A 22808-nucleotide genomic window follows, 5' to 3' on the forward strand; every position below is an offset into this window, starting at 1 on the left:
TCATCCTTGCCCCTCCTTTGGGTGGGCACTCAAACTCCTTACGCTAATTAGGTAGCCTTTGGGAAATAGGTCTGGGGGCTTGGGGGTTGTTTGGGGAGTAACTTCCCCTTGCCTGCAGATGTGATCTTTTGCCATGCGTGGTGAGCTGCCCTGCTCAGCACATCAAGAGCAGCATATGAGAACAGGGAGCTGTGCACCCTCTGGCATGCCCTGCCCTCCCCTCCCTCTCCTGTTGCTGATGGGGTGCTGATGGGCTGCTTTTCACCTGTGGTTCCTTGCTGGGCAGAGTTCCTTGTTATGTCCTTAAGCAGAACTTGCCCCACCACAATGTCTGAGGCATTAACTTTTTCAGTCCCTCACAGGGGGTCCCAGGTTTGGGGTCCCCAGGGTTTGAGGGTCCCAGATTTGGGGGCTTCCAGGGTTGAGGGATCCCCAGGGTTTGGGGGCTCTGGCATTTGGGGGCTCCAGGGGTCTGGGGGTCCCAGGTTTGGGGGTCTCAATCCTAGGGGAGGGCCTGGGGTTTGGGGGTCCCCGGTGTTTGGGGATGCTGGGTTGGGGGAGTTGCAGGGTTGGGGGGGGTCCCAGATTTTGGGGCTCCCATGTTTGGGCGTCCTGGATTTGGGGGTTCCTTGGTTGGGGGGGGTCCCAGATTTTGGGGCTCCCATGTTTGGGCGTCCTGGATTTGGGGGTTCCTTGGTTGGGGGTCGCTGGGGTTTGGAAGTCCCGGGTTTGGGAGCTCCCAGGCTTGGGGGTCACCACCTTAAGGATCCACAGAAGCGGCGCCATTGAGGTGGTTTCTTCCTAATCCTGTAACAGAAGAAATACATTGTTCTTCTTTGGTGTGGCGTGCCAGCTTCGTGGAGTTACCCCCCAGCACCCATCTCTGCGCAGACATGAAAGAAACACATTTCTCGGCTCTGCGTGTAAGATTGGCTTATTGCGCACCGGGTACCGACCCCCGCTTGTGGGACAACGCATCTGCAAGTACAGTACTGACCCAGATATGAAACAGAGGGTGCCAGTTAATCCCAGGTGCCACATACACTGCACCTTCTTCCATCGCCTCCTCTCCACGAATCGTTTTCCAGTGCCTTCCACCTCATCCCAGCTCAGCTACCTGCACTCTGGCTCAGGGCTAGCGACCCTTGGGGCAGCAGCAGGAGCTGCTCTGACCCTGGTGCTGGGGTTGTCCCTGGGGCTGAGCACTCGGGCCCAGGGCTGGTGAGCTGGGCCATGGCAGGGCCCAGGGCTGATGAGGTCTCCCCCAGGCCCATCCACACTGCCAGACCACCTGCCCCTGCAACTGTAACCGCAACTGTAACTGGCCCTGGCCCCTGGCCCCGGCTGCCCCACCCCGTCTCTCCCCCATTTCTCCTCAGGCCACTGGGCCTCTGCCCCCTCCGGCCCCACCCCAGGCCGGCAGTGACTGACAGGCCACCACCGGCTCCGCTGATTGGCTCAGCCGTGGCCAATGGCACAGCTGTTGCCGGGCGGGCAGGGGCAGCCCGGGCCTCTCCTCACAGAGCTGCCCTGCACCAGCTGCCCCCGCCTCAGCGCAGCTGCGCCTCAGCGCAGCTGGGACGCTGGGCCTGCGGAGAGACGGCCTTCAGGAGGGGCCATTTCACCTGGAGCTGTTCTCTCAGCAGCGCAAGGTGTGTGCACAGGTCTGCCCTCCCTCAGAACCTCCCCGGTCTGCTCGTGGGGTCTGGGCCTGCTCAGGGAGGGAACGTGAGGGGACAGGAGGGCATCTGCTCTGGATTCACTGTGGACTGGCAAGTCTTTCCCAAAATGCGGGTCGGTCTGTGCTCCAGCCACAGCCCCGGGCAGGAGGAGCTGCATGACGGGAGCCGCTGGCCTCGGCCAGGCCTGCACCCGGCAGGAGACAGGGCTCTGGCCCCGGTCACACCGCCCATGTTGAGCCCAGCACCCAGGGCCTTCGTCAGGCCTCACCTTCCCCTGGGGCTGAGGAGGAGAGACGCCCTGTCCTGGCGTGGCCCAGGGCATCCTCCTGCGGCCAGAAGGAAGGACAGAGCCCTGTCACTCTCCCCACAGGGGCTGACCACCGTCCTTCCCTTCTGTGCCTGGGGCTCCCCAGTGCTGGCAAGGCCCTGCGGGGCCTCAGGGCCAAGCAAATGCTGGGGCACCGAGGGCTCCCGGGGCAGCTTTGGGCATCTCTGAAGCTGAGGCGTGGCTGCCCCTTTGCTTCTGCAGATGCGGTTATCTGCTACCCGCTTCATGATCAAAACCGTTCCTTCGTCGTGGCACGTGGACTGGACAGATGCCACGTCCCTGTTAGTCTGGGAGGGCTTCAGGGAAACAAGGAAGTTGCAGCATGCACCCAGGTAGGAGGACAGTGGAGAGGAGCCCTGACAAGGTTTTTCTGCTGTTTCAGATCTGAACTCGCACATTTGTGTGCATCCCAGCACCAAAGTCTGCTTTTTTTCCTCCAAGCTGCACGGCTTTTTGCCAGCAAAAGCGAGTCGGCCTGAGCTGGTCTGTGGGATAACTTGGCTCCTTCCATTTTGAGTTGCATGCCTACCCTTTTCCTTTTTTCCACCAATGTCTTCCTTTCAACCCCCTTCCCCCCAGGTTCCATCCTCTTTCAAAGGTGATTCTGATTTCAGTTTCTAGAGAGATCATGGAGCAGGTAGACACAGGATGTAAGTATGGACTGGTCTATACCTTCAGAGCTGTAGGCTGAGCTGTTTTACCTTTAAAGGCTAGATAGATATGGGCTATGGGTAGAGTTTCTGTTTGCTAATTATTACTCCTCTTGGGGCCCTGTGACAGCGACAGTAAGTTTGTCTGCCGGCAGGTCCGCGGCAGTTAAAACTGACACTGAAAGAGTTTCAGTGATGGATGCTGTTCTGTGTGTTTCAGTTTGGGTACCCATTTCATTGAGCTAGAATTATTCCTTTGCAGTTAGGTGGCGGGGATCTTCTTGCACTGGTCTTTTCTTTCTGGAGCGCATCCTGATATCCTTTGTCATCCGGAGCTTTCCCCTCTGCTGCCCAGAAGAGTGATGGTTGTGATGAGGACTAAATCCTGTGAGTAACGATTTCTTCAAGTCTGATTATGAAGGTGCCAAGCCTCGTTTTGAGGGTCCAAAGGCTTCCTTTCAGGCCCAAAGCCTCATTTTTAGCTTCCAACGCCTCTTTCTTAGGGACGGAATCCTCCTTCTCATGGACCATAGGCTCATTTTTAGGATTCGGTCTGCAATTTTGAGGGCCCAAAGCCTCATTTTGAGCCTCCAGAGACCCACTTTTAGGGTGCAAAGCCTTAGGTTTTGGTACCAAAGCATCATGTGAGGGCCCCAAACCTAATTTCAGGGTTCGGAGCCTCATTTTCATTTCTAAAGCACCATTTCTAGGGCCCAAAGCCCCATTCTTAAGGCCTTGACCCTCCTTCAGAGAGCCCAAACCCGCCCTTCACAGCTCTAAGCCTCAAGTGTAGTGCCCAAAGCCCTGTATTTGGCATCAAAGCTTCATTTCGGGGGGCCATAGAGGAACCAATAGGTTCAGCTTGTTGTCAGGGTCCAAAGCGTATTTGTAGCATCTCCCCCATTCTTTGCAGCGACAAAGCCTGCTTTTGAGGGCTGAAAGCCTCATTTGGAGGGTCCAAACCTGTCTTTCATTACCCATGGCCTTTTTTTAAGAAGCCACAGTTTCATTTTTAGGATCCTGTGGTGGTGTTTATGTCACTGCCGATAGGGCAGGCCCAGGAACCTGGCTTGTGCAGATGCTTGTGATGTCGCCTGTGGCCCAGTTCCTCTGCCGGAGAGGGCAGAGGCTGAGCGGCCTCAGGAGAAACAGGCGAGAGATGGGCAAGGGAGGGAGCAGGGCCAGGACCAGGACCAGGGGTGCTACGTGCACAGGAACAGGTATCTCGTTTTTATAGAGCAGCATCATTTTTAGGATCCAGCCAGTTGCTTTGAGGCTCCAAGCTGCATCCTGAGTTTCCAAGCCCTCATTTTTATGCTCCAAACCCCTCTTTTAGGGCCCAAAGCCTCAGGTTTGGAGTCCAAAACTTCAATTCTAGGGTCGGAAACCTCCTTTTTATGGTCCAAAGCCTCATTTCTAGGGTCCAAGCCTCATTCGTCAGTTCCAAGCCCCACTCTTCAGGTGCAAAGACTCTTTTTGAGGGCCCAGAGCATCATTCTGAAGGCCCAAAGTCTGATTTGGAAGGGCCAGAGCCTCCGTTGTAGAGGCCAAAGCCTTATTTACAGTGTGCAAAGGCTCCTCTTCAGGCCCCAACCCTCAGTTTTTAGCTTCCACAGTCTCCTTTTTAGGATCCAGTCTGCAATCTGGAGGGTTCAAATGCCCATTTGGAGGGCCCAAAGCCTCATTTTAGGGGCCAAGCTCCTCGTTGAGGGTATGAAGCCTCATTTGGAGCCTCCAAAGACCCATTCTTAGGGTGCAAGGCCTTAGTTAGGTAGCTGCAAATTCCGCGTCGGGTCGCTGCACAAGCCTCCCTTGGGCACTGTCCTCCAAGAAGTGGGGTGGCGCTGGCTGCCTCCGAGTCATTGGCTCAGCGTCAAGGAGGGAGACTGGGTCGCGGCGGCAGCTGCTCAGCAGGCGATGACATACAGAGGATGTCGCTGTCAGCTGATTGTGCTGCTTGAGGCCAGATGATGGGTAAGTGATGACCTAGGGAGGAGGTCACTGCCAGGTGATTGTGACCACCACCATGAGGGCAGAGGGCCAGTCCCGCACAGAGGCCCCGGGCTCACTGTGCAACTCGCACTGTGTGGCGAGGTCCTCGTCCTCCCAGCTGGGCACGGCCATCTTCTCCTGAGGTACCCCGTGTGCCACAGGGCGCTGATGATGGCTTCTGCCTGGGAGAGGAACCGTTACCACTCACAGCTGGAGAAAGCAGCAGCTTTTCTCCCCAGTCTCCTTGCTGAGGACTACCTCAAGATTATCAGCCCCGTTCAGGCTGTCCAAGGAGTGCTGCTCTTTGCGGATATTTCAGGTGGGGTGAGCAGGGAGGAGCAACCACGGACACGAGCCTTTTTGGGACACGCTAGGCCCTTTGGAGCCCTGCGCCGGCTCCTCAGACAGAGTGGCCATCTTGTCACTGCTGAGGTCTTCTGCTGGGATGCCCGAAGAGAGGGGGACGGGTTCTGTTGGGCGGTCAACCACTGCCACCGCCAGCACTGAGCCAGCGCGTGGGAAGGTGCGACCTACAGGTTCTCGGGCCGGGCAGCATGGAACTGGCTGCCGGGTCCTTTGTCCCACGTGGTCATGTCCTGACTTCTGGGTGTCCCTGTTACAGGTTTCACTGCTTTGACAGAGAAATTCATCCAGAGGGCCGGCCCAGAGAGAGGCACTGATGAGCTGGCGCAAACCCTCAATTCCTACCTGTGTGACATTTTGGAGGGTAAGGGCCGTGCTGCGGGACTGTCTGGCATCGGGCCGTGAGGCTGCTCATGGAGGGTGGAGGTAGACATGCTGGGCAGCCTGGTCCTGCCTCCTTGCAAGGGCTGGGGCTTTCTGTGGCCTGCAGGAACAGCAAGAGCAGCCAGGGTCTCCTGGTGAGTCAAGACGGGCGCAGGTCCTTTCTGCTCCCCCCTGTGGCTGAGGAGGCACCCGCTTTCTCAGCAGCTTCCTCTGTGCTTCGGGCATGAACACCCGGCTCAGTGATGCATTAGTGCCCAGAGCAGGCTGGGGGCATCCAGCAAGTGCCAGCGCACGAGTGACCTGAGGATGCTGGCGCTGATATATGTGTGTCTGTGTGTGTCTGTGACGCCCCCACGGGCCCCTTTTCACAGGGGACTTCTTGACCCTTCTAAGCTGACCGTGAGCACATTGTGGCCACCTCTTTGGCAGCCCCTGTAGAGCAAAGCAAGAGAGTCCTCAAAGGTGATGAAGGGTCTGGAGCATCTCTCCTATGAGGAAGGGCTGAGAGAGCTGGGGCTGTTTAGCCTAGAGAAGAGAAGGCTTGGGGGGTGATCTTAGTAATGTGTCTAAAACCTGAAGGGAGGGTGCAACGAGGACAGAGCCAGGCTCTTTCCAGTGCTGCCCAGCGTCAGGAGCAGAGGCCACGCCCCAGGCACGTACTGAAACACAGGACGTTCCCTCTGTACGTCAAGAAAGGCTTTTTGACTGTGAGGGTGCCTGAGCGCTGGCACAGGTTGCCCAGGCAGCTTGTGGAGTCTCCCTCCCTAGAGCTATTAAAAAAGGATCTAGCCACCGTCCTGGGCAGCTGGCTCTGGGCAGCCCTGCTTGAGCAGCAGGGTTGGACCAGATGGACCCCAGAGGTCCCTTCCAGCCTCCACCTTTCTGAGATCTGGTGGCAGCTCGCAGGCCTGCCTCCGTGCCTGCTGTGCACGTACCAGGGCTGTGGCCCCTGTGAGCCCGGGAGGCAGGCCAGAGTGGCGCTTTCCTGGGCTGTGCCCCACGGTGCACCCTCACCTGGGTGCTCCTCTCGGGGTGGAGGGGCTTGCTCTGTGGCTTCTGGAAGAAGGTGTCCACATGACTCTTCCTTTCCTTCTCTCTGTCCGCAGAGGTGCTGACTTTTGGAGGAGACATCTTTAAGTTTGCTGGTATGTACTTAGGACGACGATGCCCACGTGTGCTGACCTGCGGCATTTAACTGTTGTGGCGGCCATTCGCTGCGCTCTCCTTCTCAAGAGGCTCTGTGCAGCGCCTTGAGCCAGCTTCCTGGCCACTCACGCACCCCCCGTGCAGTGCCCTTTCTCCAGGCTTCTCTTTCTCCCTGGGCCTGCCTGCCTCCGGTTTGGCTTTGGCAAGGGCTGCGGCCTCCCTCATTCTGCCCCTGCTGGTAGGACCCTGGGCTGGGGGTGGGGGGGCAAGGAAGCACTGAGAGGAGGAGACCCCCTAGCAAGCACAGCCAAAGGTGTGTGTCGGGGTGGTGGTGAGGGGCAGGGAGGCCCTGGTGATGGCGGAGCTCGGGCTGCCAGGCTGCGAGGGGAGGAGGAGGCCCTGGTGTGCTGCAGCTGCAGAGGAGCGCTCGGGGCAGGGGGTGCCAGCGCTGCCGGCTGTCGGCCGCTGTGGCTGGCCCGGGAGAGGAGAGGTGTGCCGGTGCCCAGGGTTTGGCCCTCCAGGACGATGCCCTCCCACAGGCCCATCTTCCTCAGCACGTCGGCCGGTTTCTGCTGTCCCTGCCACTGAGCGCGGGTCGGGGAGAGTCAGGTCTCAGCAGAGCCTTTCCCTTTCCCTCACTTTCCCCAGGGGATGCTGTGCTGGTGCTGTGGAGAGCACCACCCCAGGAGCTGGCTAAGACCATCAGCCTGGTGCTGCAATGTAGCCGGCAGATCCAGAGGAAGCATAGGAATCGTGACACGCACGTGGGTCAGAAGATCCAGCTGAAGATGGGTACGGGCGCTGTGGCACGGGGTGCTTCTCGGTGGCAGGGAATGGGGGGATCCGTCCTGGGGCTAGTGCCAAAGGAAAGCATCTCCTGCGAGCATTTAAGGGGCCAGCTGTAGTCTGGGCGGGGATGGGAGACCAGGCCTGCTGGGTTTGCGTGCATTTGCAGATGCAGAGGAAGCTTAAAGGCAAAGCGGGCGTCAGATCAAGTATGAGGGTCCTCGAATGTCTGATTTAGCACAAATGTCTGTGGGAGGTAGTTATCTTTCCATTTTTTCCGGTGGGGGCAGCTTTGCATCCTTTGCCCTGCTGGATTCTCCCCTGCCTCTCACAAAGAGCAAAGGGGAGCTGCTTTGCACATGGCTCGGGGAAGGGCTTGGGCAGGCTGTCGTGTGTGTTGTCAAGCAGACAGCTACAACCTGCCTGCACGCTAGTAGGGCAGGCAGTGATCAAGCCCGCCTGGTTTGCCGGGCTTCTGGGCAGGCTGCTGGGCTCCTGGGCAGGCAGCTGGCTAAGACACCCGGCACTCTCAACACACTGTCTATTTCTAGACACCCGTTTCAGGCACCTGTGTCAGTATGCCCCTGAGTAGGATGGAGGATGCCCTCCCCTTCCATAACGCCAGTCTCCCCACTGGGCTTCAGCTTAGGTTCTGAACAGCTGAGATGCTGGGAGCTGTAGAGCTCAAAATCTTCCCTGTGTCAGCGCTGCTTCTCCCTCTCTCTCTCACCAGGGATCTCTGCAGGGCCCATGGACCTCCTGGTAGTCGGAGACAGGAGGTGGCAGTACTTCTTGATCTGTGGCGAGGCCCTGGATGAAGTTTGTGAGGCCGAAGCGCTTGCGAATGCAGGTGAAGTAATCCTCTCAGCCACCTCCTGGGAGCTCTGTGAGCAGCACCGGCTCAGGACCAGGCGCCTTGCAGGCGAAAGAGCTGTGAAGGTAGGTGGGTGGCATGGCCTGTAGAGCCATTTTGAGGACCCAGACCTGGACATGAAGGAGGGAGGTGTCAGAAGGCTGAGGAGCTGGATGTGGAGAGAGTTGGAGCTGTGGAAGTGGGTGGGCAGCTGAAGCTCTTGTCCTTCCCTCTCAGGGGTAGCAGTGGGCTGGGCTTGCTTGGTTTGAGGGGTCGGGAGGCACTGGGAGGGTTTTGTCCCCACCAGCAATGTCCTCTGTGGGTCACGGCGCTGTTGTTGACAGCTGGGGGATGCTTGGGTGATGCCTGCCCAGCTCCGGTGCTTCTGAGGAAGCACTGCTGTCCCATCCAGCCAGGTGGGCTTGTTCTCCCCTTTCCTGGGCAGTGACGGTGGAGGGCAGGCTTTGTCCCCTGGGACTCCTGGGGAGGCCAGTGGCAGTGCCTTCACGCCGTGTGTCTCCAGGTTACAGGCATGGATCCGATGTCTTGGTCAGAATGCCAAGACGCTTTACGCAAGCTTGTACAACACCCAGGGAGCCACCGCTTGGAAGGGGAAGGTGCGTGCCAACTTCGCCTTGTTCGCGGCTTGCCTGGAAAGGTGGGGCCTGGCTGCTTCAGGGGCCAGAGAGGAACCACCTCCGCCCTCTTCCTCCTTTCGGTTAGCACTCGTGCTTTTGGCCCTCGCGTGCATCAGCTGGGGCAGTGGCTGCTGCTGCCTTCTCCCTCCAGGGGACAGCACTGCCGTGAGCATCTGGAGGTGGCAACATGAGCAAATGCAGAAGACTCTTTCTCCCCCGTTTCCCGCGCCAGCCCCTGCTTTCCAACACCTCGTAGTCCTGTCCTCCCAGCGACCACCTGCTTTTTCTCTCCTCAGGTGCCATGAGACCTGCTCTTCTCCTGCCCGGTGGCGCTAATGCGTACGACGTGCTTAGGAAGTACATATCGGGAGCTGCTCTCGGGAAGGTACGTCCAGGCCACCACTGCTGGGGGCTGCATTTTTGGAGGGCAGAGGAAGTGGTGCATTGCAGAGATGGAGTTCTCACGAGAACAGACAAAGAGAAGAAAACGCACCCTGAGAAGACAACGCGGGGAAACTGAGCCAGGGGGCACTGGTGCCGCACCATTGCGTGTGTTGACCTCAGAGAGATACGGGTGGTGGGAGGCAGACTTCTGTCTGTCTGTCTTTTCTGTGGGTATGGTTCTGGAGGTGCTGCGGTCGTGGCGGTGGGATAAAGGGGAGGCTGCACTGAAGTCCCCAGAGCATCCCTGCGGGTCGCCCCTCATGTCCATACCCGTCCCAGGATGGGGTGGTACCGGAGCACCTTTCTCTCCTTTGTCATTTGCGTTAACGATTCGGTATCTGCCTGCCACAGGCTGGGCAGCCTGCCCGCCATTTGCGCTGAGAGGAGGAATTAGCCCTTCCTCGGGGAGTACCTGCTATTGCCAGTATGCCTGCTCTCCCTCGGTATCTGGTATGGGGAGTAAGCCCCCGGGAGAGCAGGCTGGTGAAGCCATCGTGCTCTTGTCTTCCAGCTTGATGACAGAGTGCCGCTGGACCTCTTCTCTGAGCTACGGCCGGTCACCAGCGTCTTCGTCCAACTGCAGTTGACTGCAGGAATCAGCACAGTGGACATCCGCACCATCATCCACGATGCCAGCAGGATGATGCTAGAAATCCTCTGTCCTCACAAAGGCGAAATCAACAAAATCGTCCTGTTTGATAAAGTGAGTGTGTGGGAGCAATCGCTTCCCCCCACCCTGAGGGGGTGGGCGGTGAGCAAGAGGGAGAGGCTCCCTCTTAGGCATTGTAGCAAGATGTGCTGCATCCGTCCTTGGCAGGGCTGCATGTTCCTCCTGGTGTTTGGCCTCGGTGGAGAAAAGCTGCGCTACGAGAGCATTCACGCCTTGCAGAGTGCTATTCAGATCTTCAATTCCTGCTCCACGATGCTCATGGAAATAGAGTGAGTGTGTGGTGGGGGTGCATGCTGCCTGGGATGGCGCAGGGGGGCTTCCCAGAAAGAGACGTGTCTTCTAGCTTGCTCTGCCTTGTCCCTGGCAGGAAGGAGGCAGTGCCCTGAGAGGTGGCAGGCAAGCCCCGGACTTAGCCCTCGGCAGCCAGGCGGAGTCCCGCCAAGCACACCCTGCTAGCCACCGTGCTGGAGCGAGCCCTTGCAAGGGCAAGAGGCTCCTTGGTGCCAGAGGCAGGCCCTTCTGGGCGACTGGCCCATGAACAGGGATGGGGTCCAGCCACCTGATCTCAGGTTGCTGCCATCGCAGGCCGTGACATCGTGGGTGCCTTCTTCCCTCCCTCTTTGCTCATGAGAGGGCTGTGGCCTTCTGCAGGTCACAGCTCAGGGAATGTGGCCTCAGGGGAAGTGTCCAAAACATCCCACATGCGCTCTACCCCTGTCCTTTGTCCCTTGCAACGTGGGTATGTTGCGCCCCTGAGCTCTCCACGTCCCCAGGACCCGCGCTGTCAGGACAGGATGGCAGGTGGCCCAGGCTAGCGCCGAGGGGAGATGCGGGAAGGGATGAATCTGGGCGGGCAGGACTGCGCCTGGGGCGCTGCTGAAGCTGCACTGTTTCCCTGTGTGCCAGGGCAGTGTCTGTTGCAGTTACCAGTGGGACGGCGTTCTGCGGAGTCACCGGCCACCCTCTGAGGCATGAATACACAGGTAGGAGGCGTGTGTCTGAGGCGCGGGAGGCTGGTGTGGGCCTGCTTAAGCATAGCACTCTGGAAGAGGAAGGTGGGCTGGGAGAGGGCTTTCCCAGCAGCCGGTCAGGAGCGGCCCGGGCAGTGCGGGTCCTGGCCCGTGGCAGGAGAATGGGCTCTGTGGCCGTTTGTTCCCCTGGGTTCTGCTGATCCCGCTGTGGGGTTGGCCTGTGCTGGAGGCGAGGCAGCCGTTGGCCTGGAAGGGCGCCACGGGGCCGGTCGCACGGGTACGTCAACGCACGCTCTCGCACGCTCACTCTCTCTCTCTCTCTCTGGCAGTCATTGGCCAGAAGGTGAATTTGGCAGCCCGGATGATGGTGCACTACCCTGGGCTGGTGTCCTGTGATGCAGTGACCTATGCCTCCTCTCGGCTGCCCCCTTACTACTTCAAGGAGCTGCCGGAGAGAAAGATGAAAGGCCTCAGTCATCCTGGCACTGTCTATCAATATGTGGGGATCACCAAGAAGAGGTGAGTGACCTCCGAGAGGGCTGGACGAGGGGATTGTGGCATCAAGGGTGCAGCCTTGGCCAGCAAAGAGGAATTCGGCAGAGAGAGACCAAGCTGGTCTCCCTTGCCTGTGGCTGAGACGGTCAGAAGCCCTGGTGCGGGAGGCTTTTTGCCTCTCTCCCCTGCTGTCTCCTGCTGCTAAGAGAGCGGGAGTGAAGCCACAGGGATGGGGAAGGTTTGTCTGTCTTGGCAGACACAACCTGGCCTTGCAGGCTCTGTCCAAATGGCTTTCAGCTGTGCTTGCTCCACCACATGCCCTGGTAATGCTGACCCAAGGAGGTTTTTGGGACAAGCCGCTTCTGAGCAGGAAGCTTTGGGCCAGCCTGGTTCCCATGGGGAAATGTGGACCGTGGGAACACACTTCCTCTCATGTCTTCCTGCTGAAACCTCAGCTTTTCCTCTGGGCCAGGATTTGACCTTCTCTTTGGATGACGGTTTGAATGTTAACATTGCCATCTCTTGGAAACTGCAGGAGGAGTTAGGCCAAAGGTGCTAGGTGCTTGGCATCCCAACCCGTTCAGTGACACAAGTCCTCCTTTCCGAGACACTTGTTTCTCTTGGCCAGCGTGTGCTAGCCAACAGGACACCCTGGCTCCTTTCACATGTCTCCAATGGCCTCTGGTGGTGGACTCTTGATACGTTCTCCTGTCCTGCCGTGGCCGTTGGGCTTCTTTATGCTTGAAGCTGTCCTAGCGTGCAGCTTGAACTTTGGGTGGGGGTGCATACAGGGGAAAACATGCTGCTCGAAAGACAAGCAGGTGCACGAGGAGCACATCCTGCCCCTCCATGCCAGGCTGCTTCTCTGTGTCCCCTGGCTTCTCACCAGCTAATTGACTTGTGTTTTCTTTTCCCCTGCTTCTAGCATATTTGGCATGGGTCTTGCCAAGAAGAGGTCAGAGTACGCCCCCTTACTGGGTAGGTGGAGAATGCCTTGCTCTTCTGAAGCCCACTTTCTTCCCCTTGGTAACTTTTAGTGCCACGCTGGGACGGGAGAAGCTTTTGCCAGGGATGGTGTTGCTGCAGAGGCCCTGAGGAAGTGCGGCCTCTCTCGGCCCCTACTTGGTTGATCTCTGTGGGGTGGAAAGCAGGGTGAGGCGCCTGGTGCTGCCTTGCCGTGCTCCAGACCTGGTACGAAGGTACCTTTGAGCTACGGAGCTGCTGACGCCTGGGGGCTGAACTGATCCCGGTCTTTGGGATCAGGAAAGCGATTGCCTTCTGCCAGTCTGACGGAGAGTTCCGGTGGTGGGTTCTCCCCCTTGTACTCCTCACAGATCCTTTCTTGGCAGCATCTGGGCGTAGACAAGGCAACGTCAGGACGCAGGGGGTGCCTTTAATCCCTCGGTGTCTTGCTGGAGGTTTTGGGCCCTGTTTCAGGTTAACCCCGGGAGGCAGCTCAGCCCCACAGAGCCACTCGCTCCCCCCAGCGGGATGGGGAAGAGAATCGGAAGGGTAAAAGTGAGAACAGTGCTGGGCTGAGATACGCACAGCTTAATAGGTAGAGCAAAAGCTGCGCAAGCATGCAAGGCCAAATCAGGCATTCGTTCCCTGCTTCCCATGGGCAGGCAGGTGTCTAGCCGTTTCCAGGAAAGCGGGGCTGCATCATGCGTAACGGTGACTTGGGAAGACAAACGCCGTAACTCCAAACGTCCCCCCTTCATCCCTCTTTCCCCCAGCTCTTCCTGCCAAGCACCGCATCGTATGGTAGGGAATAGGCCTTTGGGCAGTTGGGGTCAGCTGTTGTGGCTGTGCCCCCTCCCAGCTTCTTGTGTGCCCCCAGCCTGCTCGCTGGCGGGGCGGCGTCAGAAATGGTAAAGGCCTTGACGCTGTGCAAGCACTCTTCAGCAGTAACCAAAACATCGTTGTGTTATCAACACCCATGTCTGGTCACAAATCCAAACCATAGCACCATAGGAGCTATCACTGAAGAAAATTCACTCTAGCCCAGCCAAAAGACACTGAAGATGCTGCCTCAGCTCCCAGGAAGTGCCCTGTGGCTCATGCTACAGCGAGGAGATGCTGCAGCGACTCGCATCATCTCTTCCAGTCTTGTGCTGGATCACTGCGGGGAGTTGCATGGGGCCGGCTGAACCTCTGTGTCTGTGGGAGGGCAGAGGGTGGCGGGACGGGGAAGAAGGCATGGAAGCTGCACTGTGGGGCAGGCGGGCCCGCTGCCGCTCTGAGGCAGGCAGAGGTAAAAAAGCTGGGATGAGTGGGCAGGAAGGAGGCCTGGCTGTAGGCAGGCTGGTGGAAGTGGTGGCGGGACAGGCAACTGCGGTGGAGGGTGCCAGCCAAAGTGGCATCTCTCTGCTTGTCAGCACACCCAGCAGCTGGTTTTCTCGTTTGTCTTCACAGGTCAGGAGAAGGAGATTGACCTCTTTGGCAGCTGCTTGAAAGCCTATGAGGACTTAGGACAAAGGCACATCCTGGCATTTGAGGGCACGATGGGCTCCGGAAAGAGCCACTTACTTACTGAACTGGCCTATTTAGGCCAGGCTGCTGGCCACAGGTACAGGTTTTTGACCTCTAGCTTTGGGATGCTGCCCCTGCCCATCACCTGGCAGCCGTAGAACATTCCGTCCCCTCTGCCAGTGCGCCTGGCCCTTGGACTGCAGCCTCCCGAGAAGGCCTCCTGGAGACGCTCCCTAGGAGCACTTGCATGCTCTGCTCCCGCCTCTACATCTCTGGGGAGTTGGAGGTGGCTTCTTGAGCCATGGCCTTTCCTCCTTCACCTCTGGGCCAGGCACAGATAGAAGGAAAGAGCCCAAGCCCGATGCTTTTCATCTGACTCCAGACGCAACAGACAGCAGGGTGGCCTGTCTCGGAAGCCCTGCTTGCCCTCTGCTCCTTCCCAGAAGGAGCACTGGGGCAGAAAAGCCTTCCTGTGGTCTGGGAGTCAGGCTGCTAAGGTCTGGAGCCCAAAGGCAAACCCACCACTTGCTCCATCCTTGCCCCTTAGCCCCGTGAGTCCCTCTGCAGGGGGGACGTAGCGAGACCTGGACCGGCGCTGTGGAGACACAAGAGTCTGGAGCCGGCTCTCCCAGTGGCTTGGCAGCAACTGCCCCTCTGTGCCCTTTCTTGTATGAGGAGTGAAAAGCTTGGCCTCCTCTGGGAAGCACTTTGAGACGAGTGGGTGAAGAGCCCCCCCCAAGGGCATCTGCACCCCTTTTGTGCTAGAAGGCTTGGGCTGTTGGGGATCTCAGTCCCCTTTGCTTTTGCACGGCAGGGTAGTTGCCATGGAACTGCTAGAGGTCAACGTGAGGCAGTCCTTCTCTGCCATCCGTATGCTGATGGCCAGGGCCCTGGGCCTCCAGGACAGTGAACCGTGCAGTGCCAGGCAGTGCACGCTGCAGACAAAGCTCCGAGGGACAATTGAAGAGAGCAGCTTTTGTCTCCTCAATGACATTTTCCTTGTCGAGGTGAGAGCAAGAGGCCTCTCTGGCCCTGGAGAAGGCCTTCTCATGAGCTTTTCTGGGTCTGATGTTGTGCGGGCGCGCTGCTGGGAGTGCCTTAGCTCGGGGGTGGGAATCGTGGGGGTGGTAGCACAGGTTTCCCATTCCTGGGCCCTGGGGGGCTCCCTTTCTGGGGCGAGTTCATGTCCTGCGCTGCATCTGGCGGTGCCTGGTGTCTTGTTCAGCACCTTGGAAGTGGCATTGGAGAGAGGCTGGTGCTGGGCGCGTGGTCTGCTCCAGCCAGCCCAAGCCTCCTACAGGCAGAGAACCAGCTCTTCAGCCCACGCCCAAGCCCCAGCTCTGCCAGTGATCCTCAGCAGAGGGCCTCTGCTTTGGGCTCCAGGTGCAGCCCCCACTGTGGCTCCTTGCACCTGTGCTGGGGAGAGGTAAGGTGCTGAGGCCAGCAGAGGCAGTTTGCTCTGCGGTCTTGCTTGGCGGGTTCATGTGCCTAGCCCCGGAGCGATGCTTCTGCCTGACTCTGCTTTTCTGGCCAGTTTCCCGTTTCGGACAAGGTTCGCGACATGCGTGGAATTGAAAGAAAAAAGGAGTTGCACTCGACTTGGGCAAAAGTGCTGGAGAAGGTGAGCCTTTCTCCTTCCTTCCTTCCTTCCTTCCTTCCTTCCTTCCTGCCTTCCTTCCCTCCTGGGTCAGAGAAGGAAAACAAGCCTGCTGGCTGCGGGCTCTGCACCACAGCAGTGTGAGCCGATGGGAGGACCACACGCCCGGGCCATCGCCCTTCAGGGCCTGAGAAAGCCCCCACCTCCCCCCTCCTCCCTGCAGCCCCACAAACACACCCCATAACTTTCCTCCCGTCAAGTGTAGCCTGGACAAGGAGCAATGGCTTCTGCATTCCCTTGCCCAAGCTGCCTCCTTCTGCAGGTCAGGTGGTGTTAGGTGTGACCTTAAAATCTCAAAGAAATTAAGAGTCAGTAAGCTTCTGAGCAGGGAAGCGGCTGGGGAGAGACTTCAGAGCATCCTCTCAAGAGACAGAGGCTCAGTCTCCTCCCCTGCAAGACACTTGGGATTCCACTGGATTGCCCTCAGAACATCCTGCTTTTTTTCAGACCATTGGAGGAGAATTTGGCATTTTCGTCATCGACAATGCCCATTTCATCGACCCTGCCTCCTGGAGTATCATGTCACCCGTGCTCCGAAATGTCTCCTACTTCATGGTCATGAGCTTGGCGCCGGGCTACGCAAGAACAGAGGGCTTTTGCAAAGCTGCAGCAGACAACACAATGTCCCAGAAAATCACCTATCTTCATCTGGATGAGCTGAAGCCTTCAGCTGTGGTGCAGGAGGTCTGCCAGAACCTTAAAGTGGACAGCATCTCCAGGGATCTAGCGAGGTAAGTTCGAGGCAGGGGAGCTCTTCCTGAGGGCTTGAACCTATGCAGACCACGGACGGGAATCAGCCCCCCCGGAAAGGGAGCGCAGGGCCACTAGAAGCATCACCGACTCTAGCGAGTACTCTAGGAGGTGGGTTGCTTGTTATGCCTTGTCCTGGCAGGCGTGAGCTGAGAGTGGGCCACTGCCGAGACACAGAGCGTGGGAAGTGTCAGCCCTTCGCGGCTGCACAGAGAGGAAGGGAGGAAGAGTCCCGAGCCCAAGTGTGGCTGGGCTGTGAAAAGGCCTTGGTCTAGGTGGCCAGGCTGTGGGGGAGATTCCCTGGGACAGAGGCCTGCCCTGCTGCCAGAGAGGATCTAGGCTCCTGCGGAGAGGAAAGGCAGGGCTCGCTGCTCTGTGCTTTGGCCGTTGGCCGCAATTCTTTTCCCATGGACTTCAGCGAAGGCCGGAGGTTCGGGGGGGCCCAAAAGCCCAAGCCAGCAGAGGACTGTCCCATTCAAAGGCGAGGTGCAGCTGTGACAAAGATGCTGGCTACCCTGTATTGCCCAAGTGACTCGCCGCCCACCTGAACCGTGTTTCACTTTACTCCTCTTGTGGTGGTCACTGCCGCGTCTGCTCCTGTCCAGGTTCCTGATCCAAAGAAGCTCGGGGATCCCGTATTACTGCAAGGAGCTGCTGGGCTGCCTTCTTTGCAACAACATGCTCTTGTTCCGCACCCGGAGGCGGGGTGAAAAAGCAGAGGACAACTGGGAGAGCCTGATCAGTAAGCACCTTTGCTGCTGACTAGCGAGTTGCTGTGTTGCTGTGGCGCGTTCTCCGCAGCACAGTCTTGCCCCATCATTCCCCCGTTGACCTGGGCAGAGTCAGATCTTGCAGCAGTGCAGAACGTGGTCTGGCGGAGGCGTGGGCTCCTGCGTGCCTTGCTGTTGGGACAGCCAAAGCAGGGGCTAGCGAGTTGTGGTGGCTTGGAGGGGCCTAAATTCTTGGGGTGGGGGTTGGGGGGCTAAAACACAGGGGAAATGGTTCCAGAGTACACGTGTTTCTGGTGTTTCTTAGGCATTCTAATGGGCACGTAGTTTACCCTGGCCCAACGCCAGCTCACTTGAGAACAAACCCCAGCTTGAGGCGAGGGACGGGCCTGGGAAACTTTGAATTCAAAACCATAAATCCCCAGAAGGGTGCTGGTAACGGAAGAAAACGGTGGCAATGCCACCGAGAGCGCCATGCCAGCCAGAGTGCTGTGGCCTTGGGAACAGCCAGGGCTGATGCTGCATTTTGCATGATCACTGGCAATTTCCCTGGCTGTGGAGGTAGCCCTGTCGAAGGCAGCAATGCTGCTGCTTTCTGTCGCGGGGCGTTCAGTTGCCCCCCAGGCACTCCAGAAGCTTTGACTGAGGGGCTGTTTGGGAAAGCTGGTCTGAAGGCAGAACACCTGTCTGTTCTGGGAGGGCTACGCAAAGAAATGCTTGCAGTGGTAACTGTTTTGCTGTGCTTAATGACCACGTTCAGCACGTGCAGGTCTGTGCGCTTGCACTGGACCATGTGAAGTGGGACTTGTCCCATCTCAGGGGAATTTTGAAACGTTTGCAAGCCGCAAGTTACTTTGCAAATTGCCTTATTCGTGTTCTCCTGCTCCACCCAGCTTCTGCAGTTGAGGCTTCACCCCTCACAGCAACCTCGAGCTCCAGCGCGGGGAATGATGGCACGGTCTGCATCATCAGACCAGACGTGAACCCGGAGAACACGGTGCTGCCCGCCACCTTGAAAGGTGAGGGACCGAGAGCCGCTCTGCCGGCTCACGGCTGTGCTGGGGCCCCTTCGCGGGGCATTGGCTAGAGGGAGGCTGGGCATTTGTGTGCTGCAGAGTCACCCTCTCAGCTTGGGGGCTCTGCTGGGAAGGTGGCTCCAGTGCAACCAGAAACAGGCCTGGGGTTGCGGGCAGCCATTTTCCCCTCCTGGGTGTGAACCAGCTGTGAGCCTGCTGGCTGCTTTCCAGCAGCAGGTAGGAGAGAAAAGGCTATTGGTGCAACACTAGAACGGCTCCCTTTTCTCACAGAAACAAATCCTTTGCTGGGAAAAGTCTTTGACTTGCCGCTGACTCAGCTGTGATCGCGACTTTGCCCTCGCTATTCTCTTTTTAAGCTCCCCAGCTAACGGCGCTCTCAAGGCACTTAATCCAAACCAAATCCATTGTTTTTTTCTGTGGATTGGCACGGAAATCCCCCCATACCAGGGGAGCTGGATGGGGGAGCTGTCAACGACTGTCCCTCCTCTCTAGCCATAGCCATTTGTATGAACCTTGAAGAAACGTCATGCTAAAGCATTCCTGCTATTACGTTGTTCTGTCCCATCCCCGCCCCCCCCCCCAAAAAAAAAAACCAAAAGAAAACCAAACAAAAGGCATAGTATTGTCTGGCCAAGTCAAGAGAGCCATTGTGGGGAGCTCTGAGTCCACCTCTGCGGTGGGGAAGGTTCTCTGTTTTCTGTGTGCGCTGTTGGGCAAAACCCTACTCCAGATCTGGTAGGGCGCATCATGGACGCATGTACCTGCTGGATCCTGCCCTCCTCACCCCAGGTGGGCGAGTGTTTGTTTGAGCGTCTCGCTCTTCCCCAGGCCTTGTGGCCTGCGATTCCAAGAGGTGCGGAGCCATTTTGAAGACGCCTGCCCTGGGTTGCAATTGCCCAGCAGGTGCAGTGCCGAGGAGAAGAGGCCAAAGTCTACCCCATTTCATGTGTTGAGACTTTCCAGCCTCTCCAGCCTCAGCATGGGGAACAGGCAAGAGAGAAAGAGGTGTTGCTTCTTTTTGACAGAGATTGCGCTGGCCCAGCTGGACGGGATAAAGCCACTGAAGCAGACGATTTTGAAGTTTGCAGCTGTCATCGGGCCAGTGTTTACCACCCAGCTGCTGTCACACATCCTTCCTGATGGCATCAGGCACAAGATGAATTGCTTGTTGGACATGCTGGTGAGCGACAACATCCTTAAGTGGCTGAAAACCACAGAGGTGGCAGAAGATGTCCGAGATCCTACCAAGGGGCCAGGCAGCTCTCGGCAGGCAGAGAGTGGTAAGTGGCAGCAGTGAAGAGGCCAAGGGAGCTCCCAGCTGTGTCCTGGTGGGGCTCGCCAGGGCATGGTGCACTTCCCCCCTCTGCCCCAGTAATGGCTGGGTGGAGCTCAGGCAGGCATGGCGGTTCGGGATGGCTTGTTCAAAGATCTTACAAGTCAATCTCAAAGAACGCTAGCTTTGCGCTGGAGGGAAGCTCCCACCAGCTGTCCCAAGTGCCTCTGCTCCTCTGCCTTCAAGTGCTGCTTGTAGTGCAGGCACGGGAGGGCATGTGCAATCACCGATATCCTCTCCCAGCTGCCTGCGGCATCCGGATCAAAGATGCCCTCCAAAGTGCCCCAGGGCCTTTGAGAGGCTTTTATTCAGCTTTGATTCCCCTGTGGTGCAGCAGGGGAAGCTCAGGAGGCTGGGGACTGCCTTGCCAGGAGCGGAGAGAAAGCAGTGGCCGGGGCTTGCTTCGGCTGGCGGCAACGTCCCCACCTCCTGTCTGGAGCACAGCTGAGCACTGTGTCCCCAAGGCTGTGCTAGCATCAGCAAGGCAAGGCGGGCCCTTTTGCCTCGTCCTGCAAGGCTCGGTGTGCAGCAGCGCTGGTTTGCGGCTAAGGATGCTCACCAAGGCATGACTTTCATGCCCCGGCTGGGATGGCCCTGAGCCCTGGCCCCAGCTCAGGCTGATGCAAAGGCCCTTTGCCCTGCAGGTGTGGAGAGACCCTCTCCGAGCAAGAAGACCACGGAGCGGCAGTCTGGCGTGCTGGTCTTCTGTGTCCCACTGCTGCGGGAGGCTGCCTACGAGCTGTGGCCCGAGAGACAGCGGGTCGCCTTGCACCGCAAGTGCGCCGCCTTCCTGGAGCGGCACGCGCACAAATGCAAGAGCTGCAGCCAAGGGGACTTTGTTGCCTTCCACCGCTTCACTGTCACCAGCACCCAGGAGGGAGGGAGCAGTCAGGGCCCTGCTGAGCAGGGCGACCCTCACAGCTGGGAGGCCTTGGTGCTCGCAGGAGAACAGCTGAAGAGGGATAGGACTCACACCCCTGAGGGTATGCTGTGCACCATGCTTCACAGCCTGGGCCCTCCAGGCCCCCAGGGGGGCTGTGCTGGGGATGGGGTGGGAGGACATCTGCTAGGGACGAGCCCAGGAGGTGAGGATGGCCACTGCAGACTTTCCGCAGCGTGTCGCGACCCTTGCAGGGATCCTTGCGATCCCCAGCCCGCTGGGAGAGGGAGAGTAGTTCTTCCCCTGTGGTATGTGAGGAGGTATCTAACCCCCTGTTTTCTTTCCTGATGCTGCAGGTGCTCTGCAGCAGCAGCAGGCTTTCCTGGAGGAGGATTTTGGGTGAGCAGACACGGTTTTGATGATTTTGGAAGGCAGTGAGCTCAGGGTGTCCAGAGGAGACAAAGGAAGCGCCGCCATTTGGCTGCCGGTTGTGACTGCAGCTTAGGGAAGAGGCTTTCTGTGGGGTGGGAGGTGGGAGGAGATGGCCATGGAGATGAGGGAGTGCTTGAGGAAGCCTGTGGGCTCAGAGCGATCCTCACACTACACTGGAGCAGCCCCTGCTTTCCAGTTCCTACAGAGTAGCACTGCAAAATCTGCAGGGGAAAACCTGCCCCGGGGACTCGGGTGGTTTGCCTGTGGGAAGAGGTGACAGAAAGCCCAGCTTGTCTCTTTCTCCCTACCTACAAAGCACCTGTACGTGTTGTACGTGCCCATGGCCTCGTGCTCTGCTTTGAACAAAGGGCTTTTGATGCCGTCTCTGTGGGGAGAAAGAGCAGTACAGGTGATGCCTGTGTATTCTTTGCTCTCTTCTTCTCCTGGGAACCGTCCTCTGACTAGTGTGGCAGGACGGTTTCTGGCAAAGAGTGAACAGACAGCTGAGCTGCCCAGCAAGACCGACAGGAAGCACAGCGGTACCTGCTCATGTGAATGCAAAGCCATCGTGGAATCGGTGCTTGTGCCTTTGGCTCGCCACTACATGGCGATGGGCGATGCCGCCAGAGCCTTCTACTACCTTCTGGAGTCTGCGGCTGCCTACCTGCATGTCTCCAACAGCTACATGGTGAGTTGCCCTGCTTGCCAGCACCCACTGTGCACAGAGTCCTGCCTGCCTGCCTGGCCGTTGCACTAGGGCATGCCTTTGCGGCACCTTGGAAGGGAAATGCTGGGGTCAGACCCTGACTTTTTCCTCTGGTGTGCCTCTTCTGCGGCAAGAGACACGAGGCACTGTGCCCTTAGCACGAGGGGCATTAGCAGGGAGGCAGTCTGAAGGATCACTGGTGCCTGTCTGTGCTCTGAGACAGTGTGACTGTGTTTGGGCGGGCGTCACCAGGGGGAGAAACAGGCCCTCTTAAGACAGATGCCAGAGGCAATGATGAGGGAGGACAAGGCTGGCCGTGGGCTCTGCACCCACGCTCACCTGCTCTCTGTGTGCTTGCGCAAAGGCCCTCATGAAGCTGAACGAAGCGGAGGTCCTGAGGAACTCACTAGAGAAGAAAGCAAATGTGATAGCCTGCTTTGAAGAGGCCACCTTCTTCAGCCTCAAAGGGGAGGTAAGAGACGGGCAGGTCTGGAGGGATCTCCCGGGGGACGGAGCTGGATGCCTTCCGCGGTTGCAGGGGATATCCCTGGCATCTCCAGCCACTTGGGGATTCCTGCAGTCTCCTGGGCAACTAGTCCATAGCAGGATGTTTCCCTTTTCCTCTGCAGGTCTGCTGGCATATGGGGCACATGAAGCTGGCAAAGAAAATGCTCAGGGAGGCTTTGAGCCTGCTCGGAAGACAATTCCCCCGGACCTCCATTGGAGCCTTTGTCAAGTCTCAGGTGGAAAAGTTGCCGTGTGCCTCTTATGTTGCCAGAAGAGTATCCTCCCTTCCGCAGGAGGCCCGGTAAGAAGCAGAACTGAGAAGCCAGGGGAGGAAGAGCCATTTCCCACCTGGTCCCAGGCACCCCGGCCCAACCTGCCTAGGCTTGAGGCCACCCTGAACCTGACACATAGGCCTTAGCAGGACCGAGGCAGTAAGGAGCCACGTGCGGGTAGACCAGGGGACGGCAGAGCCCCACGCTCCCTCCCTCCTTGCGCCCTGCTTTCCCCCGGCCCTGTCCCATTTAGCACTGCACAGCTAGAGCCTCTGGGCCAAGCAGTTTCTCTCGTGTGGCAGGAGGAAGAGGCTAGCCCGGCTGCTGCGGCAGAGCTGCTGTCTTTCCTTACTGGAGCACCTCTTCAGCCTGGAGGGCACTTCCAGCGGACGGACGTTCTCCCGCCTGGCAGCGCGCATGAAGGCCAACACGGACAGGGCAGCGGACTCCTATCGGGCGGCAGACTCCTGCCACAGATAGACTTACAACAGAAGGGTGGCAATGAAGTTACCTCCTTAAACAGCTCCGTTATTATGACCTTTGTAGTCGGGCCTTTCTTTCTTTCTGTCTTTCTTTCTTTCTGAGGCACGGAATGGGACACTGTCTTGTCATTTCTGTTGATGGCTACTGTG

General features: G+C 58.2%; 1 protein-coding gene and 1 long non-coding RNA gene across 2 annotated transcripts; both read left to right on the plus strand.

Moving 5' to 3' along the window:
• The first annotated feature begins 1536 nt into the window (after window positions 1–1536).
• LOC138682802 (uncharacterized) lies at window positions 1537–3026 on the plus strand. The gene is made up of 3 exons (XR_011322726.1): window positions 1537–1652; window positions 2212–2342; window positions 2923–3026. It is a non-coding gene; the product is annotated as an uncharacterized lncRNA (long non-coding RNA).
• Window positions 3027–8716: 5690 nt separating this feature from the next.
• On the plus strand, window positions 8717–22699 carry LOC138682650 (adenylate cyclase type 10-like). The gene is made up of 19 exons (XM_069773913.1): window positions 8717–8801; window positions 9119–9179; window positions 9756–9969; window positions 10084–10205; window positions 10843–10919; window positions 11237–11426; window positions 12328–12380; window positions 13818–13971; window positions 14689–14881; window positions 15409–15495; window positions 15979–16262; window positions 16887–17023; window positions 17912–18028; window positions 19072–19326; window positions 20024–20362; window positions 21165–21379; window positions 21762–21869; window positions 22027–22205; window positions 22479–22699. Exons 1-19 carry the CDS (start codon window positions 8717–8719, stop codon window positions 22654–22656), a joined length of 3048 nt encoding a protein of 1015 aa, XP_069630014.1. The 3' UTR covers window positions 22657–22699.
• The last annotated feature ends 109 nt before the right edge of the window (window positions 22700–22808 follow it).

This window comes from Haliaeetus albicilla, chromosome 29 (genome assembly GCF_947461875.1).
Source record: "Haliaeetus albicilla chromosome 29, bHalAlb1.1, whole genome shotgun sequence".
Classification (NCBI taxonomy): Eukaryota; Metazoa; Chordata; class Aves; order Accipitriformes; family Accipitridae; genus Haliaeetus; species Haliaeetus albicilla.